This window comes from Sinocyclocheilus rhinocerous, unplaced genomic scaffold (assembly GCF_001515625.1).
Source record: "Sinocyclocheilus rhinocerous isolate Xijiao unplaced genomic scaffold, SAMN03320098_v1.1 scaffold182, whole genome shotgun sequence".
Taxonomy (NCBI): Eukaryota; Metazoa; Chordata; class Actinopteri; order Cypriniformes; family Cyprinidae; genus Sinocyclocheilus; species Sinocyclocheilus rhinocerous.
Genome location: NW_015655576.1, coordinates 1544614 through 1564950, shown reverse-complemented (window position 1 = coordinate 1564950; position 20337 = coordinate 1544614). Strand labels below are relative to the sequence as shown.

General features: G+C 34.2%; 3 protein-coding genes across 3 annotated transcripts in view; 1 reads left to right on the top strand and 2 right to left on the bottom strand.

Moving 5' to 3' along the window:
* Positions 1 to 13654, bottom strand: part of LOC107718601 (deoxyhypusine synthase-like) — a 20075-nt gene extending 6421 nt beyond the window's left edge. Inside the window, exon 1 of the mRNA XM_016525763.1 lies at positions 13650 to 13654. Coding sequence (XP_016381249.1) covers positions 13650 to 13652 — 3 coding nt within the window. The 5' untranslated portion in view covers positions 13653 to 13654. The remainder of the gene's footprint in view (positions 1 to 13649) is intronic.
* Positions 10303 to 11151, top strand: LOC107718602 (myeloid-associated differentiation marker homolog). Its single transcript, XM_016525764.1, has one exon. It carries the CDS (start codon positions 10303 to 10305, stop codon positions 11149 to 11151), a length of 849 nt encoding a protein of 282 aa, XP_016381250.1.
* Positions 13655 to 16056: 2402 nt separating the features above from the next.
* LOC107718625 (mitochondrial thiamine pyrophosphate carrier-like) lies at positions 16057 to 20020 on the bottom strand. The gene is made up of 6 exons (XM_016525792.1): positions 19820 to 20020; positions 19109 to 19278; positions 18466 to 18621; positions 17431 to 17601; positions 17025 to 17199; positions 16057 to 16202 (listed from the first exon to the last, which is right to left on the bottom strand). The coding sequence occupies exons 2-6, from the start codon at positions 19238 to 19240 to the stop codon at positions 16057 to 16059; spliced, it is 780 nt and encodes a 259-aa protein (XP_016381278.1). The 5' UTR covers positions 19241 to 19278; positions 19820 to 20020.
* Positions 20021 to 20337: the final 317 nt, after the last annotated feature.

The window sequence follows — 20337 nt, the reverse complement described above, 5'->3', positions numbered from 1 at the left end:
TTAATTAATTATTTCCTGGATTTTGTATCACCATAGTCCCTAAATGTATGTACATGCAGGAAATGGGATTCAAATCGAAAACATTTTCCCCCATTTTGTGTCCCCCCCACTTCTCAAACCAAAGTTACACCCTTGTATATATATATATATATGCTAAGTTTGGAATTAAAACAGGATATTATGATGCCATTAATGTTGTATAAAGGGGCGGAAAAATGACCCGAAAGAGCATATATATAAAGAACAGTTAAAGTCAACTAACTCAAAATTTAGAGCATTATATATCAATGTTTTGACAATCATTTTAAACATATTTTATTATCAAATATGTATTGTAATAATTATTATTACAATACATATATTAATAATTATTATACAGTGACCAACGAATGTATGATCATTTTTTATTGCATTAAACAGTAAAATATCACACAGTTAAATTCAAGAGATGTTTCATGACCACCAGAGTGAAATCAAATACTACTGCACTTTCATGACATTTCTGGCACTGTTGATGTGACCTCAGAACTCGACCACATCACAGGAGCTTTGAAGCTTCCAGCAGAGTGTGTGTGTGTGTGTGTGTGTGTGTGTGTGTGTGTGTGTGTGTGTGTGTGCGTGCTTGTGTTGGAGGATGAAGGGGTTTAATATCCCATTGAGACATGCTGGACACCAACTCTTCCTCGCTGAAACAACATTTGAGCTCTACACAACAAACCAAATGTACTCTTGAGGTAAAATTACAGCTATACTCATCATCTACCAGACCTAATTATTCATTCATTAGATAGTACAAGTAATATATGTTATGCTCAGGTTCATATAAGCATGTTTTTCAAAGTGTAAGTCTACGCTGATCTAGCCGTGATGGACGTATACTGCAGCAATAATGTTCTTCATGCCAGGAGAGCCGTGGAGCAGCTCAGACTAGAGACAGAACTACAGAGAATCAAGGTGAGATGCATTCATTATAACAAAAACACTTCTTGCATTATAGAGTGTATCTTTTGAGTTGTTTATCATTTCATTTGTGTGTATGGCTGAAAATGAAAAAAAGCGGGGGAAAGGAAACAAAGAAACTTGACTTCCAAGCACAATAATATAATATAATGTAATATAATATAATAATATACACTGTTTAAAAAATTCATGAAATATATATATATTTTTTTTATTATTAATTTTTTTTATTGAAAGAAAGATTTTGAAGATAGATTTGCAATCTTACATTTTTCATCTCTTTTAAATGTACAAAGAATACAATCAAAATTATAAGAGAGAGAAAAGAAAAAAACCATCGCAAACAATCCCTTACCAGACCTATTTTACATTAAATTGTAAAGTCTGATGAAGAAATATTAAAACATTACATTAACAAATGATGCATTAGTTCATAGGGTTCCCATCAAGATAACAGAGAAAAGGGTGCCAGATTTTGTCAAACTGTTCAAATTTGACCTTCAAACATTCGTTCCAAATGTAAAGTCGAATTCAAAAACTGTAAATTTAACGTTATTTTACTGTAAAAGTACATTTAATGTCCCGTTAGATTTGCAGTTTTTACTGTAAAACAGTTGGTGTCACTGAGGCGTTATTATTGAAAGTAACGCCTCAGTGACGGTATCTTTTAAGTAAGACCTAAGTGTAGGCTACATAGTAACTAATACGTACACTGCAGGTCTTAATGTGCGCTTTTGAAGTACTAAAATGTACCATTTAGTGGTACACATTAGCTTTTGTACCTCAGGACACCTACCAGTGGTGGCAGCTTTATAACTTTTTTTCTGAGTGTATAGGAACGTATTGCGTTAACTAAATAACAGGTTTTCACCATAGCACTGTCTCGTTAAATTACGGTTTTGACAGCGTAATATATGTCTATCATATATGTTGGCTGTCTGTCTGTGTGTGTGTACCTGTTTTTCTATTCTGGTGGGGACTTAAACCTGAATACACACAGACTCATGGGGACTCGTGTCACGGTGGGGACCTAAATTGAGGTCCCCACGGGTAAACAAGCTAATAAATCACACAGAATGAAGTTTTTTGAAAATCTAAAAATGCAGAAAGTTTCCTGTGAGGGGTAGGTTTAGGGGTAGGGTTGGTGTAGGGCAATAGAATATACGGTCTGTACAGTAGAAAACCGTTACGCCTATGGAGAGTCCCCACAAGGATAGCTGACCAGACATGTATGTGTGTGTGTGTGTGTGTGTGTGTGTCAGATTTCCGCAGCAGCAGCGCAGCTGGTTCAGTACTGTCAGGAACACAGGAGAGCAGATCCGCTGTTGACCGGGATCAACGCCTCCTCCAACCCGTTCAGAGACAAGAAGACGTGCGTGCTGCTGTGAACAGCGCCTACTATCAGGATCAACCCTGTTTATTTGCAGCGTTCAGAACGACTCCTTCACAAATCCAACCGAGTTATCAAAATGTACATTTATAAAGCTTTTTAAAAATAAAAACAAAGAAGAAAGAGAATTTGCTCAAAGTACATTCAGTCAGTCACAGAACAATACAACAGCACTGTCTGCAATAACTATACATAATTCATAAATATAAATATTTTACATTAGGCTATTTAGTAGTTTGACTCTGGTCATGAAGTGCATACATTTTAAAACATTGTGCCTCATTTGTAGACTGTATACTTGTAGAAGTACACTGACAAGTATACAAAAACAAATTGAACTTAAATCACACCATTTTTAAATAACTGATTTCCTAGTTAGTGTACTAGACATATAGAGAGCTAAATACTCAAAACTATGTTATAATGATTCTTGTTTGTACTCATTTAACTTTACTGTGCTATACTGTGTGTGCTTCAGAGAGTCTTCAGTCTAAGTATATTATTAGCATTGATTTTGTTAAAATGTTCAAGTAATGATCACAAAAAGTGTTCCTTATGAGGCACTGAAATGTTTTGGACTCTGCGTGTGCATTCGTAGTGCGACCCCTTCATAGAGAACGATGAAAAACTGGGAATGTCATATATTTTCTAGAATCACTATAACATTCATCGTCTTTTTTTCCCCATTAAAATGAAACAAATTAAAGCATAATGAATTGATAAATTCCTGGAAATACAGAGTTGAAGAACTGATTGGATCCTGTTGTTCCCTGCAATCAAATGCTTTGAGACTCTCATCATCTGGGCCACATTCATGTCACCGGAAGCGATGGCCAGCGTTCCTCCTTCAACACTTAACTGAGAAGAGAAAAGTCACTTATTTATGCATGGCATTACAGATAACTGCTAGATAAGAGTAATAGTGGTATCATCCAACACAAGTATTTATGAGACACACACTAAAGGTTAACATGCATGGCTTAGAACATGGCTCATCCAATCAGAATTATAATGCATTTGTATTTTGAGTCTTTAGTCTTTTAATTCAAGTGTTAATGTGAATCTCTTTTTGCACTTATTCCAGTTTTTTGGTTTGCATCCATCAAAATCCAAATAAAGACAGAGAACATAATGAAATGTATCTTTCATTTGATTTAAATATTGAATTCACTGGATTATTCAAAAATAGCCACATTACATGGTTATGTAATAAATAATGGCGAAAAGGTAAATGCACATCTGAATATTGAGGTGCAAGTTGCTAACAAATTATGTCAAAAAAGACCCAACACAAGTATTTATGAGACACACACTAAAGGTTAACATGCATGGCTTAGAACATGGCTCATCCAATCAGAATTATAATGCATTTGTATTTTGAGTCTTTAGTCTTTTAATTCAAGTGTTAATGTGAATCTCTTTTTGCACTTATTCCAGTTTTTTGGTTTGCATCCATCAAAATCCAAATAAAGACAGAACATAATGAAATATATCTTTCATTTGATTTAAATATTTAATTCACTGGATTATTCAAAAATAGCCACATTACATGGTTATGTAATAAATAATGGTGAAAAGGTAAATGCACATCTGAATATTGAGGTGCAAGTTGCTAACAAATTATGTCAAAAAAGACAAAGTATAACTGCACAACTATAGAATAATAGGCTTATTTATTTATAAAATACATACATGCATACATAAATCCTATTATTCTGAATTGTGCTATAATATTTTTTTCTTTTATGTAAAAAAAAATTTTTTGAATTCCCAACGAAAATAACTATAGTTATAAACAGGTCAAATCTGATAAAAAATACAGTAAAAATAGTAATATTGTGAAATATTATTACAATTTACTATTTGAATATGTTTTAAAAATGTAATTTATTGCTGTGATCAAAGCTGAATTTTCAGCATCATTACTCCAGTCTTCAGTGTCATATAATCCTTCAGAAATCATTCTGATATTCTGATCTGATGCTCAAGAAACATTTCTGATTATTATCAATGTTGAAAACAGTTGTGCCGCTTAATATTTTTATGGAAACTGTCATACTTTTATTTCACGATTCTTTGATGAATAGAAAAGTACAGCATTTATTTGAAATAAGAATCTTTTGCAACATTATAAATGCCTTTACTTTCATGTTTGATCAATTTAACGCATATTTGCTGTAAAAAATATTAAATTCTTAACAAAATATCTCACTGACCCCAAATTTATGAACGCTAGTGTATGAGATATAAGATTTTGGTTATATTCAATTACCGCTTGAAGGGAATGTAAAATTATAAAATGTATCAACATAGAGATAAATCATGGGTAAAAATGTCAACATACCCCATTAACTCCTGCCTGATGGTGAAGGGTGCACAGCTTCTTGGGTGGTGCACATGGAAGGTGGACCTGCATCCAATAATAGATGTGAGCTGCCCATGACCTTGGATGAAGATCAGCTAAACTCATTTTTATCTGACAGGAGACTGACCTTGATAGTGCGGTCAGAGGAGCATGTGTAGACAGCACCAGGAGAGTAGTGTACACCTGTGACCAGTGACCTGCGGATGCTAAACTGAGATATGGGCGTCAGGGAGCTGTTGTGCATGGAGAAAGTGTGCAGGAGTCCACGGTTATCCCCGAGCGCTGTACGACAGCGACAGCAGGTAGGAGCTCAGCTGTGGACGTGTGAAGAGGACAGAGAAATGCATTTGGTCTTTACTGCCTGATAGGATGTACTGGTCATCAGATGCCAGACATAACACAGCATCACTGTGAAGACGAAGACTCTTGACCAGTGGATCTGCAGCTATATCACATAAATGAGAGATGTCAGCACTAGTGTCTGAGTTGACTTCACAGGGTATTTGGCCATCTTTAAAGCGCATACAACATGTGTATGTTTAAATATACGCCATTGGGGACAATACGATTTTTAAAATGTTTTTGAAAGAAGTATTTTATGCTCACCAAGACTGCATTTATTTGATAAAAATACAGTAAAATCAGTAATATTATGAAATATTGTTACAATTTAAAAGCCGTTTTCTATGTTAATATATTTTAAAATGTAATTTATTCCTGTGATGCAAAGCTGAATTATCAGCATCATTACTTCAGTCTTCAGTATCACATGATCCTTTTATTCTGCTTAAGTGTTTTTAATTTAGTAAGCTATTTTTCATGTAAAGTATAAGGTGCAGAAGCACTGATATTTTGTTATGTAATGCAAATATTTTTATACATTTCTCATTGAGGTTTAATTGTTCAAATACTTTCTGGGGCCTCTGTACATATAATGTGTACATAAACATCCCAAGTCACTTATTTTCATATTAAACATTGCAACAGTCATTTATCTCTAAATTTAGTGTTTTAAGTATGAATGCTAATTAAAATTAAAAAATTTTTTTTAAATGCAAATAATTTTGAATCACTGATATAAGCAAAAACTAAAACTATTAAAAATAATATTCTGTAATTAAAATAAAGCTGAGATTAAATAAAATAAAATACAAATATTTTATTAAATATTATATATTAGATAAAATACACTTAAATAATACTTATTTGTTATAAATTATACTGATATATGAGCGGAGCGCACACGCATAGAGCGGGATAATACGCAGAGCGTCACACCACGTGAAAGTGAAACCTGAGCGGTGAACTCATTTTCGGCAGCCGAAATTTCGGTGCATCTCTAATTATTGGCGACATCAGAAATGGATATTATATAATAGATGCTTTTTTTAAAAACATTTTAGCAATTTAAAAATATTTTAAAAAATGATTTTTTTACAAGGCACCCCTGCTCTCAACAGACAGCCGCGGCACCCGGGTTGGGAAACACTGCTCTAACCATTAGGCCACGACTTGGGAAATGTCAGAGGCATTCTGGGATTGAACTTGCACGCTCTCTTCTCCTGCTTCCGCTGCACCACTTAAATCGACATCCAGCTGCATCTCTACCAAGTTCCCCTCAGCTGCCGGCGCTTCACCTTTCACCCCACCAGCTGCCTCGTCCTGTCTCTCTGCCTGATTCTCATGCCCTGTCCAGCAGCCAATCAGCTGCTCCATTTCCAAACAGGCCTTGGACCAATCAAAACCCTCCTTTGGCCCGACTGGGAAAGATGCTGTGGGACCCGAGAGTTTTTGAGCCCGAAGCTGCCACGCCAAGCGATCCTCGTTAAGCTTTCCCAACGTCTGACATACGTAAACACAGACAAAGAGCAAGAGTTCAAGGTTTTTTTTAAAGAAATTAATACTTTCATTCAGCAGGGATGCATTAAATTGATCAAAAGTGACAGTAAAGACTTTTATAATGTTACAAAATATCTGTTCTTTTGAACTTTCTATTCATCAAAGGATCTTGAAACACACATCACGGTTTCCACAAAAATATTTAAGCAGCACAACTGTTTTCAACATTGATAATAATAATATGTGGTTATTATTATATATTAATAATATAATAGCGTTTGGTCTCGTACTGTATCGCGTACCTTGTAAGGATCATGTGACACTGAAGACACTGAAAATTCAGCTTTGCATCACAGGAATAAATTACATTTTACAATATATTCAAATAGAAAACCGTCATTTTAAATTGTAATAATGTTTCACAATATTACTGTATTTTTGATCAAATAAATGCAGTCTTGGTGAGCATAAAATACTTCTTTCAAAAACATTAAAAAATATAATTCACCCCAAACTTTCAAACAAAAAGGTTTAAGGTTTATAGGATCCGTGAGCACAAAAACAATTGTTTATCATATAAAGGTAAACAAAAAAAAGTTATTTAAATGTATTAATATTATTCTTAGTATTTATACATGTATTACTATTAGTAAGAAATGCATACACAATTAGTGATAGAAAAAAAATGTCAATTTTGGCTTCAAAACGTCTGTTGAATTTGAAAATGCTTACCTGCGGCAGCACATTAATGACACACTGTGCTGGGAGATGTGAGGCGATCTGGGTAACTATCTCCCATTGCAACGACAGGAGGCTTGTTCCATTACTAGAAGGGGAGGGGCTTGTCTCCATAGCGACGATGGATAGTTCCAAATTCAATCTGTGAGGTAAAATGTCAGAATGCACACGTCTAAAACTGAAACTAAAGTTTGCAAACATATAGAGCTCAAGAAAAGACATGAGTTTTCTTCCACTGCGGTCAATAATAAATCATACAGTAAACTAAAATAGATTACAGTGAAGGTTGAACCAGAATTTAATACAGACCTCTCAGGTAAGGAGCCATGATTTTTGATCATGTTCATCGGAGAAAATATGACCACAGTTATATTGACATCTCTGTGCCTGGCACCGACAGACGCTTGTGTCAATGGTGTCAACCATAGACATAATAAATAATAATATTTATTATGTCTATGGTCAACACTACACTCCTCCGGCGCACACCATTTGCGTCATCGGTGTTTCCGCGTCGCGCGTCGTGACGACGAGGAACTCAAAATTCAAGGAAATGAAATGAAATATAAAACAAAATAAATAGTTTTATAGTATTTTTTAAATGCACTTTTTAATTGTATTTAACCATTTTGTAATATTGGACAAAAACAAAGCCATTTTTGTTTAAAACATTTCATAATATACATTTTCACAAACTAGCACGTTTTTCCAAATTTTTTTTTTTTTTTTTTTTTTTTTTTTTATTATAATAGACTTAATTTCCCAATGACACTTAATTTTGAATATACCACTATTCATGCTAACCCTTTTATTATAAATCGGAAATACTAAACTTAACTTCAAATTAAACAAGATATAACATTGTGAGTCGTTAAAGAGATTGCCCGTTATAAAAAAAACTATTTAACATCTCTGGTTGCAGTTTAGCATTTAAATCATCATAAAAAAACACAATGGTCCAAAAGTGAAGTTGTCATGAAACATACAGAATTTATCTTGTAGTAAATGTAAGATATATGAAGATAATGCAGTATTTAGGGTGTTGTGCTACTTTTTTATTTCTAATTGTATATGTCTGTGTCAATAGGTGTGATCTGACTCTGTACACAGTTACAGTAAGGTCAAAGTCCAGCACATATTGTCTGTCTCTCCAACACATCCCTGTAAAGACACAAACCCATTTCATAGCCTCATTTGTTTACTTTTCTACTGCAATATTCAAATTCACTTCCCTTTATACAATACTTAGTTAGACAATAACTAAGGCATGGTGGTGAAAGCATACTTTGCAAATTAAATATTTCACAAACTATGACCTCATGACACTTAAACAAACTACTGGGATAAAGATGTTACAGTGATGTTGTCACCATTATCAATGCTTAGAACTTCTAGCAGCAGATGATGAATAATTAGTTGGATATTTGGACCACAAAGATGACTTTAGGTAATGTGAAGCAAGGATAGTATTCTAATATACTATGTTATTTCTATAGCACCTTTCATACATAAAATGCAGTTCAAAGGCCAAAATATAAACATTATTTCGAGAATAAAGCATATAAAAACAATAACAGGGAACAAAAATAAATATTCAGTGTTATTTCGGTAGCACTTTATTTTGTTTCGCATGTACATACTATGTAGTTATTATAGTATAACTAGGTACTAACCCTGAACCTACCCCTAAACCTAACCTTAACCCATGTAATTACCTTATATTACAGTACAGTTTAGGTAAGTACACTGTAAGTACACGTACTGTAAAATAAAGTGCGAACATTTCAATGGTACCTTTAAAATGCAACTCAAAATATAAACACTATTTAGGGGAAAAAAGCATTTTTTTTATAATAAGCAACAAAAAAAAAAAAAAAAAAAAACAAAAAAAAAAAAAAAAGCAAAAAAAAAAAAAAAAAAAACATAAAAAAAAACAACAACATAAAAATAAATATAAATATACAACATCAATTCACACCTTTCATTCAAAAAAGCAGTTCAAGGTTAAAAATATAAACATTATTTAAGGGAGAAAAGTATAAAATAATAAATAATAAGCAACAAGAATGACAAAAAAGCACATAAAAATAAATATTCAATGTTAATTTGCACCTTTCATTCCTAAAACAAGCTCAAAGGTCAAAATATAAACAATATTTACAGAGGAAAAAAAACATAAAAACAATAAGCAACAAGGATGACAAGAAAGCATATTAAAATAAACAAACATAAAACATAAATAAAACAAAAACAAAAATAAACATGCAATGTTATTTCTATACCATCTTTCATACCTAAAACAAGCTCAAAGGCCAAAATATAAACAATATTTAGGGAAAAAGCATAAAAATAATAATAAGCAATGAGAATGACAAATAAGCATATCTTTAAAGTATGCGTTTGCTTTATAAAATGAGAAAGCTCGGATCGCGTGTAATTTCACATGGTAAAAGCTGCCAGGTTTTTGGTGCACCCTGTCATGGAGAGAAGCTCAACCTGATTTCTTCTGGAGACCTTAATTTCTCATCTTCAGAGCATGTCTCTCCATCTTTTATAGCCTTGTTTCACAAATGAGAGCTAATACATAAATCAAGCCCATCATTTCTTCCCTCCGCCTTTAGTATTCAGATGCTCATCATCTTATTTAGCTGTGATATTTCAGGGTCCACCCAGTTTCTCATCTTCACACTCCTCATTTGAACTGGACATTTACAAACCGGGGCCAATCTACTGAGGTGCTACTGATAAGGTAATGAATAATCAGAGGATGTGGCTGAAAACATGCTGCCCCTCCCTGGACGGCTTTCCTTCTGGATGAGGTTAGTGTGTGAAGACTAACCTGGAGTTGATACGGACAACGATCAGGCTGAGAAAAGAGTGGAAAAGCCAAGAAACTTTGGGAGTATGAGAGAGAAGTCAATGAGAAGACAACGTTTTGAACGCTAAAGGCATCGAAATCAAGGCAGAACATCAATTTAAGTGACGTTTAAGGAGGAACAACACCATCATCATGGTAACCCTGAACACTCAATCGCTCACCGTGCCGGTGGGAATAATCCGACAGTTTGAGTTCGCACTAACGCTCATTACCTTCAGCCTGGTGGCTTCTGAAGGCCACAACAGCACTTCATTCTGGGCCTGGTGCATGTTCACCTGGTGCTTCTGCTGCTTCATGACCCTCCTCATCATCATCCTGGAGTTCACCAGCCTCAACACCAAGGTGCCCATTTCTTGGGATGACTTCACTACGGCTTTTGCGATGTTGTCCACACTTATGCTGTTGGCCGCTTCCATCATCTACCCCACGTTTTACGTATGCTCCTCATGTTCGGTCAAGATTGCGGCCACAGTGATGTCCTGCGTGTGCTTCGGCCTCTACGCAGCCGAGGTGGGACTGACCCGAGCCAAAGCCGGGGAGATCAGCGGGTTCCTGTCCACCGTGCCGGGCTTGCTGAAGGTCCTAGAGGCGTTCGTGGCCTGCATCATCTTCATCTGTCTGGATTCGGGCTTGTACAGCAGGTTTCCTGGGCTCCAGTGGTGCGTGGCCGTCTACTCAATCTGCTTCATCGTTGCTCTACTTATCATCATCCTCACCATCGGCAGGTTGTTGGCTCGAATCCCCATCCCGCTGGACAAATGTCTGACGGGGTACAACATACTGGCGGTTCTAATGTACCTCACGGCTGTGGTGGTATGGCCCGTCTACAGTTTCCAGAAAGTGCTGAGACCATCAGTCTGCAGAAACTGTCTCTGGAGCAGGCTGGTCGTTGTGTCCTGCATGACTTGCATCAATCTGATCGTCTACATCGTGGATACGGTTTACTCAGTGCGTCTGGTGATCTTCGTTTCACCTGCCTAGAAAACCACAACGGTTGTGTGATAAAGTGCTTGTGATGTTCCTCATTTGTAAGTTGTGAAATGTAAAATCTACTAAAAGTAGCCAGTTTGTGGCATCAGCTTGGATGAGAAGTACAGCTGTTATATATATTACCAGTGAAACTGCAGAAAGCGAAAGAAAGAGAGAAGACACATCAGTTTGCCTTCATCATTATGTATTTATGAGTGTAAACCCTAATGCTCAAAGAATAACCGAGATATTCTGTATAAAAACAAATCTCTTTTCTTTCAGCGCTGGTTTGATGAAAATATTCCAATCGTAAATCAGTTGTTTAATGAGAATGGCCACTTACTAAACTATGAAGAATTTCATTGTCGTGTTAATATTCCCATTACCCCTAAAGAATTTGCTATTGTTTTTGATGCCATACCAAATGGAGTTATTAGACTGTTTCAAAAGATCCTGATTCATTTAGGTCCTACTGTTTCAGTGGTGGGGAAACATTGATTTTCAGCCACTTCTTCTAAAAAGTCAATACGTTTGTTATTTCTTAATGAATTTGTGTCAGTTCCAAATGTTACAGTTTATTGGAATGCTTTTGTTTCTGATATTGCCTGGAGGAAAGTTTGGCTGATTCCGAATAGATACTTCATTACTAATAAGATAAAAGAAATTTCCATTATCAATTATCCATCGTATATCCTGTTAATAATGTCTTAAAGAAACACAAAAAAGATATTGATACAAACTGTTCTTTTTGTAAACGGCACCCAGAGACTATAGTGCATTTATTTTGGCACTGCCATTACTCTAATTGTTGTGGAAAGATTTTTCCTTATTTGTTAATGAGAATATTGATAAAGAATTTTCTTTACTTTGGGGAAAATGTTTTGTTTGGACTTGTTAATTGGAAAAAAAGTGCATTTACAGAAAAACAAAGTATACTTTTTATTTGGTTAACACAATTTTATATGCATAAATGTAAATTCTCAAGTTAGAAGCCACTTTTTTAGTTTTGCTTGCCTGAAATACAGCATTACTTTGGGACTATTTCAAGTAATAAGCTTTAAAAACAATTGAAATTTGTAAGTTGTTCAATCTTTTCCTTTGAATGCGATGTGTTTTGTTTAATTATATACCCCTGTCTTGTTTTTTTTTTTCATTATTATTGTTCATTTTTTATTGAAAAACAATTGAAATTTGTAAGTTGTTCAATCTTTTCCTTTGAATGCGATGTGTTTTGTTTAATTATATACCCGTCTTGTTTTTTTTTTTCATTATTATTGTTCATTTTTTATTATTATTTAATATTTTTGTATTGTAACTGCTTTCTTATTTGCTGACAATTCTCTCATAAAAAAAGCATTGAATTTTTCTTCTTAAGAATGCGGCTCGGTCTCGTTTCACGCGATACTGGAAGTATAATTTTTATTAATTTGAGTTGCAACAATTCAAAAATAATTTAACTAAATATTTTATGTTAATTTCTATCAAAATGTATGAGTTAGTTACTCAGTGCCTCCCGTTAAGAGTAATTAACATACATGAGTACAACAAACTCAAAAAATAATAGTTGTTAAAATTGGAGACATCATAATTAAAAAAAAAAATTATGTAACTGATTACCTCAAATTTTTTTGAGTTCTCTCAACTTCAGGTTTACAGTGTAACTGTAACATTCATTGTCAACTTAATATTGATCTTTGATCCTAACAATGACTCTAGATGAACTCTTATGTAACGTATGCTAACATAATGTTAATGTACTAAAGATAACAGCAAATAATTGAGATGCTCAGGAGGATGACCTTCAACCTTGTCATCCTCATAAAACCCCATGAAATGTTACCAGTGTTTTGGGACTGGAGTAACCAACACAATCCACTGATAATACACCCACTTACATTATCCAATAAGTTCCCTATAGATAAATCAAACCCGCCCTACATTTTTTTCACTCAGAAGAATATACTGTTTCATTCAGAAATGCATTACAATATAGAAGTAAAATGACTTGTGAATGCCATTTCATGTTGACTGAGTTGAATATATGCATCTTTTTTGTATATTAAATTACCTATTGCTTATAATCTCTCTGCTCTATTTCAAATTCTATCAGATTATAGTTTGTCAGCTAGTGCAAGTATACTTTAATCTCAATAACACTTCAGTTTAAACACAAAACTAAGGGATTACAATGTACAGCCAAGTCATTATCATGACCAGTTGAATGCCAACACTTCAAGTATTTTTTGTTATTGCTGTTTTTTGAGTTAAAAAAAAAAGATCTTGTTGTTGTTTTATCTATTATTTAACCTGGATTTCAACATGAAAATAGCAGCTAGCATTTAAAACAACACACATACAGACAGACAGAGGCAAAATGGTGTAAAAAAAAAAAAAAAAGTGATAAAACATCATTTTGACTTTTCATGTCATTATGATAATAATAACTTTTTATTTAATAATTATCACTTTGTATTTTAGAAATTTGACTTATGATAACTATGACATTTTACCATTTTATTGAAACTTTTTGTCATAATTTCAACTTTTTATATCATAATTATGATCATTTGTATCTCATAATTTTGACTTTTTGTGTCACACTTTTGATTTTTTTTACCAAAGCATGGTTAATTATTATTATGCAGAGGAAATAGGCTTCAGTAGCAAATAAAACTGAAGATGTTGCGCAATGAAGAGAAAAGCTCTAAATCATTTTACAAGCCGTAGACAAAGAAAGAGTTCTGCTAGATTGTTTGCTTTATCTGGCAAACATTCTTGGCCTATATAAACCTAGTACTCCACATCATACTGTTATCAGGACAAGTAAAAGAATAATCCAATTTAAACTTTCCTGTGATTAAACCAGAAGTTATCTTGAGGTGGGACTGAAGCCCATAGGTGAAGATTAGAAAGAGCCCGGCTCTAGACCAGAGTTCAGGGTTTGGAATCAGCTCATAGGACAACAACAGACCAGCGACCAATGAGAACCTGGAGAAAGGTCATAAAAGCGATAAGCTCGAAACGGCTTCTGTTCTAGTGTCAACATGATCAAACATGTTTGCAGCCACCTGAGAAGGAACTGAATTTTTACTTCTGGCTATTGATTTGTCAAGAATCCCTGTGGAATACAAAAACCAGAGGACGACGTGAGGAGAAAAAAAAAGGAGTTTAACTGGATCTGTTATGGATTTGTTGACATTTATGGCACAGTAAAACTACACAAAGAAGCTCAGAAGAATGTAAGACGGTTTTGAGAAATCAAATCATTGGGATTCTGGAAAAAAACAAAAAGGCTTTGGGATTGGTGAAAGAGTTTTGTGATGTTGCACTTGGATTTCAGAACACTGATTCTGCCTATTGGCATTGTTCGGATGGTGGAGGTGGTTCTAACATGCATCTGCTTTGCACTGGCGGCGTCAGCGGGAATCCCGAACACAGCCACGTCCCACTGGGCTTGGTGCATGTTCTGCTGGTGCTTCTGCTGTTTCACGACCCTCCTCATCATCGTTTTGGAGTTTACCAACCTGAACACCAAAGTGCCCATTTCCTGGGAAGACTTCACCATGGCTTTTGCTATGTTGGCCACACTTATGATGGTCACCATCGCAATCATCTAATGATGTAAGTTAATTATGAAATCATTAGCCTATATAGCCTACTACCATCACTACACTAAGGTATCGATTTATATCACTCCACAATAATATACTTGACTATAACTTTGTACATTGATTTTTATTGTTGTTACCAATATTATTTTTGTCTGTTGTCGTACATTCTCGCAGAAAGCCGAAAGGTTGTATGATGTGAGAAATATTCAGAGACAATTAGAAGTTTATGAGATTTCGTAGCTGTTTTTAATCTAAATCCAGCCTAAGCAGTGTCACAAAAAAATGAAGAAATGATTGAGGTTTACCCTGTTGATTTAATCTGAAAAGATACTAAATAATTCAAATTAAAGTATATATTTTTTACAATGTGTCTGTGTTTTATTTGGTATAATATTAATAATGACATTTTTATGTTGCTTTTTTGAATAACATTAACATTTTAATTAACATTAGCTCTGCCGAGGACGTGCTTGTAGTAGCAGGCCGCTGTTGCGATGTCTGCGCGTTACTTCCTTTACTGCTTTTAGTTTTCATTTTTGTTGCAAGAAATGAAAAAAAATAAAACACCACTAACCAACACTACACCTAGACACTGAGTATTATGTGGAAATGTGCATAAGTATCGAAATATGGTCGAATTCTGCAGGAACCCCCACGAACACATCTTACTCCATAGTTCGCCTAACCGGAAGTCCTCAAAAGTGTTTTTGAAAGAAATCTCTTATTATGTTCACCAAGGCTGCATTTATTTGATCAAAAACACAGTAAAATATTATTACAATTTAAAATAACCATTTTCAATTTGGATATATTTTAAAATGTAATTTATTACTAGGAGTCAAACCTGAATTTTCAGCATCATTACTCCAGTCTTCAGTGTCACATGATCCTTCAAAAATCACTTTGATATGATGATTTGATGCTCAAGAAAGATTTATTATTATCAATGTTGAAAACAGTTGTGCTGCTTCATATTTGTTTCAGGATTCTTTTGAACGGTTCATTTAAAATGGGAATCTTTTGTAACATTATAAATGTCTTCACAGCCACTTTCCATCAATTTAATGCATCCCTGCTGAATAAAAGTAGTCATTTCTTTAAAAAAAAAGTCTTACAGACCCCAAAATTTTAATCAAAAGTGTATTCAGCTCAAAAATGCCTACAATCTACAGGTATAAAATAGCAGAAGTGTCATTCTTAAGGTTTAGATATTAATTAGTAACAGTGAAGTTAGCCTAGCAAGCAGAAATAGTTATTATAGGGACATTGATCAAAGCTAGAGTCTTTTGGTTAGCAGCTCAGATCTTTAACCTCCACCCACCTGTCCGAACTTCATCCTGGCCTCTTCAAATCCACCCACTTGAAGTCTCTTTTTAATCAGGTCAAACGGATACGTCATTGTTTTACTGATGACTCCAGCACAACTACCGCTGATCAGACTGTGTAAACCTCCTGAAAACAGACATGACACCACAGCAACATTACCACTGGGAGAAGTGTTAGAGGACTTTTTTGCTTTTGTTAATAAGAAGTCAGAAGTCAGAACTATAATTTTATAATAAATAAAAAGAAAAAAACAAATAGAATGCAAAAAGATTAGAGAAGCAAGTGTTAGTTTTTGTTTTAAGAAAACAAGCAGTTAGTAAATAAATAGAGTGCAAGTTTAAAAGGGGTAAGTTCTTTTTATTATTATTTTTTTATAAAGAATAGAATTAGAATAGAGAGTGCTAGAGTTAGAGGGTCAAATAAAGATGGAAGACATGTGTTTTTAGCCGATTCTTGAAGATGGCTAAGGAACTAAAAAAACAAACAAAAAAAACAAAAATAAAACAAAAAAACTAATAAAAAAAAAATTTAAAAAAGTTTCTATTATTTGAAATACAGCTGAAATAAAATATAAATATTAGATGAGAAACTTAAAAATCTTAAATGAAAATTTGAAATGTTGCCTTGGGGACTAAATTAAAATAAGTTGCAGTTGAAGAATGGCTAAAACTAAAAATGAAATAAAAAATAAATGAAAGCTAAACAAAATAAAAAATCTAATTAAAAAAAAAAAAAAAAGCACACACAAAAAAAGTTTTAAATAAAAATGAAAACTGAAAATATAAAAATAAAAGCTAATTGGCTGAATAAGAAAATAAAGAATTTTGTAAAAGCAAATAAATAAATAAAAATTAAAAAAAGCTAAAAGCTCATTCAAAATATTAATAAATATTATAATAGCACATTAAAAAATACTGAAATAACACAGTTTAAAAAGCATACTCTGACCTTTAGATTTGGTGTCTTGGGGCTCCAGAAGTTTCTTTATGATATTATAAAAGAAAAACTGCAAGCCTGCATATGGAAACACGGCCACTACGGTGGGTGTGAGGCCCCTGTAGAAGGTGAAGGGCCCCTCTGTGCGGAACATTGTGACCACGGCATGCCTGAGGTTACGATACATCTGCACATATGAGAAAAAATCTGTGGGTTTCATTAAAGCCTAGCAAAAAGAGAACTGCAGGAATCTTGCACTGATTGGTAGTAGAGCATGACCTTTTAAAACTACCATTTTCATTCAGTTATTTATTATGCATTTATTTTACCCGTCCACCCTTTCAGATGCATTCAGACACAGCGCATTCAAATGATTTAGTAACACGTAATATCACACTCCTGAGGTTTGACCCCTGACCTTGGGTTCGCCCTGAGCAGCGAAGCGTGTGCGGAGGGTATCCAGCGGCTGGCAGGCGACGGTGGCGGAGCAGGCGGCCAAACCGCCGCAGATGAAATGCACTCCTGGTGTCTGGCTGTTATAGGCCGTCTTCTTATGGACCAGCTCTGTTAAGGCTTCAAAACTCGCAAACTAGGACAGAACAGACAAACAGAAAAAAAAAAGTTTCAAGAGAATTTGTCAAATATCTACAACTGTGTAAAGGATGACCACTAATGTTTGATATTTCTAAAATACCAAATAGGATAAGTTACATGTAGAATAGAATCGAATAGAATAAAACAGAATTGAATATTAACTCATTTATTGCTTCAAGTTCAAAGACGAATGAAATAGAAAATAACATTTATTGCAACAACATCGGGACCAGCATTATTATTATTAACTAAAACTATTAAAAATAATTTTCAGCAACTCAAATAAAGCCGAAATAAAATATAAAATATTAGATGAAAAACAGAAAACGTAAACAAAAATGAGAAATGTTGTCTCGGCAAATACGTTTAAGTTAATTAAAATGACAAAAACTAAACCTGAAGTAAAAACGTAATAGAAATCGAATAAAACAAATTAAAAAAAGAAAAAAAAGAAATAAAAATGACACAAGCACGTAACAAAATAAAAAAAACTAATAAAAAAATAAACATAAAAGCGATTCAAAATACTAATATATAAAACACTGAAATAAAAATAAATGAAAGCTAAATTAAAATATATAAAACAAAAACAATATGTAAATTTATATATAAATAATACTAAAATAACAATGATCAGGACTAACTTATAGAATAGAATAGAAAAATCGTAGCAGAATAGAACAGAAGAGAATCTTTTTCTATCCTTACAATAGGGTCAGTTTACAATTTCCAGTTCAATTTAAGGTCAAAACCTTTTTTTTATGCGGCTTAATAATTAAATAGGAAGATGATTCCTATTTTCCTGGCCTCATCAAAATTTTATATATGTTAGGAATACATATTATTTATCTCCAAGTACCTGAACTGCCCCATAACACACAGACAGCAGCTGGGCAGGAATGTGACCTTTCCAGAAAGCAGGAAGTCCTTCTTCAGTCATAATACAGCGTGTGGCCTGCCATAAACCCCAGTACTTCCCCTGACGACTCCTCCAGGACACCTGCTCGATCTGCAACTGCGCACAGACCCACACGCACAAAACAGTCAACATGATGCTGTTCTAGCAGAACTGTTTGAATGTGAAGAATTGAAAAGGTCTAAAAGTGTAGCACTGCCACCTTGAGGCCTGTCCATCAGTTGCTATGGCACAGAAAACTACAAAACAAACTAATTCAAGCACAAACAGGCTCATGGACTGCATCTTCTGGTGTGCATTTGTAACCAGTTTAAAGCAGATAAACAGTCTTCTTTGAACTAAGCGTGCTCAGTAGTGCTGTGGATTTGGGAGTGGAACTAAAATTCCGCAGGAAGACGTGACTCATGTTTAAGGCACGAGGATGCTTATATGAATCAGATGTACTAGAATAGAGACTATTGTGTTAGCTGTGGATGAAAACAGCTTTAGTTGAATGTGTTAATATTTATGTTTTAATTTCATTATTATGTACAGTTCGGAAACTCAAGAGCCCTCTGACTCATGAAAGTGAAATGAAAGTTCTTACCTGAAACCTGATTTTGACGACATCCAGAGGGCTGATGAGGGCACGGGTGACCATACCAGCCGCTGACCCGGCCAGAGCAGCTTCCTCCGGGGTGAGAGCCGTGCCGGGGGAGTTTGGATCATAGCCCACCATTCCTGCTCGGATCACGCGACAGAAACTACAGCCACAGCCTGTGAAATTCAGTGGGATTCAATTAAATAAAAAAAAATACTAATTATATATATATATAATAAATTTGGCTGATGTGGATGGATAATAACTTCAGTGGGATAAATTTAAATAATGCAAATAATAAAACAAAAAATATAATATTAATTATAATATGAAAAAAAAATCACTATGACTGGTGTGGATGGATGACAACTACAGTAGAATTAAGTTAAATAAACCAAATAATAAAAAGTATCTAAAAAATAAAATATAATACCTATTTAATGCATGTTTATGCTATTTTATATTTATTATGTTTAAAATATTATTGGTAAATTTACTACTCAACATGACAGCAGTTGACAAACACAGTGGCTGCGTTTCAAAACCTATTGAGTTAGATGGGCAGCTTTAGATGGTTTCGCACGGGACGTGCTTATGATGCCCAAAAATGTTGTCTCGGTAAGCAGCACTTTATGGATTGAGACACAGCCAGTGTTGCGCTGCTACTAACGTTACACACACTAAGCAGACGTTTAAAACGTGAAAACGTAAACATACCTTCCTTGTGTGCACTTTAGTGTGCATCGAGTTCCTCTGCAGAGTCTGCTTTTTGTGATGTTCTCTTATGAGTGCACAGCAGCAGCAGTATGATGTTAGAGGACACCTCCTCATGTTCCCTTCTTGTGGGACACCAACAAAGAGTATAGAAGACTGACACCAATGACAGACAGAGCGGCGCGACTGTGTTTACTGACCGTGTTTGACTTCACACTGAGCACATTGGTTCCTACCGTCATACTTTTCAATTTTCATTTGCATGCATTTAATATATAAACGTTTTATTAACATTATTATTTAACACAAAAATAAATAATAAGGTAAAACATTAAAATAAAACAAAAATAATATTTTATAATATTAACTAATATTATTAGAATATTAAATTATATTCTTATATATTATTTCCAGCTTCTGAATAATACAAGAAACATAACAAAGATTGTTTTGAATAATGTAATGATATGTTTCTTCGTAATTATTTTTAAATCCTTAATACGTATGAAAGATAAAAAAAT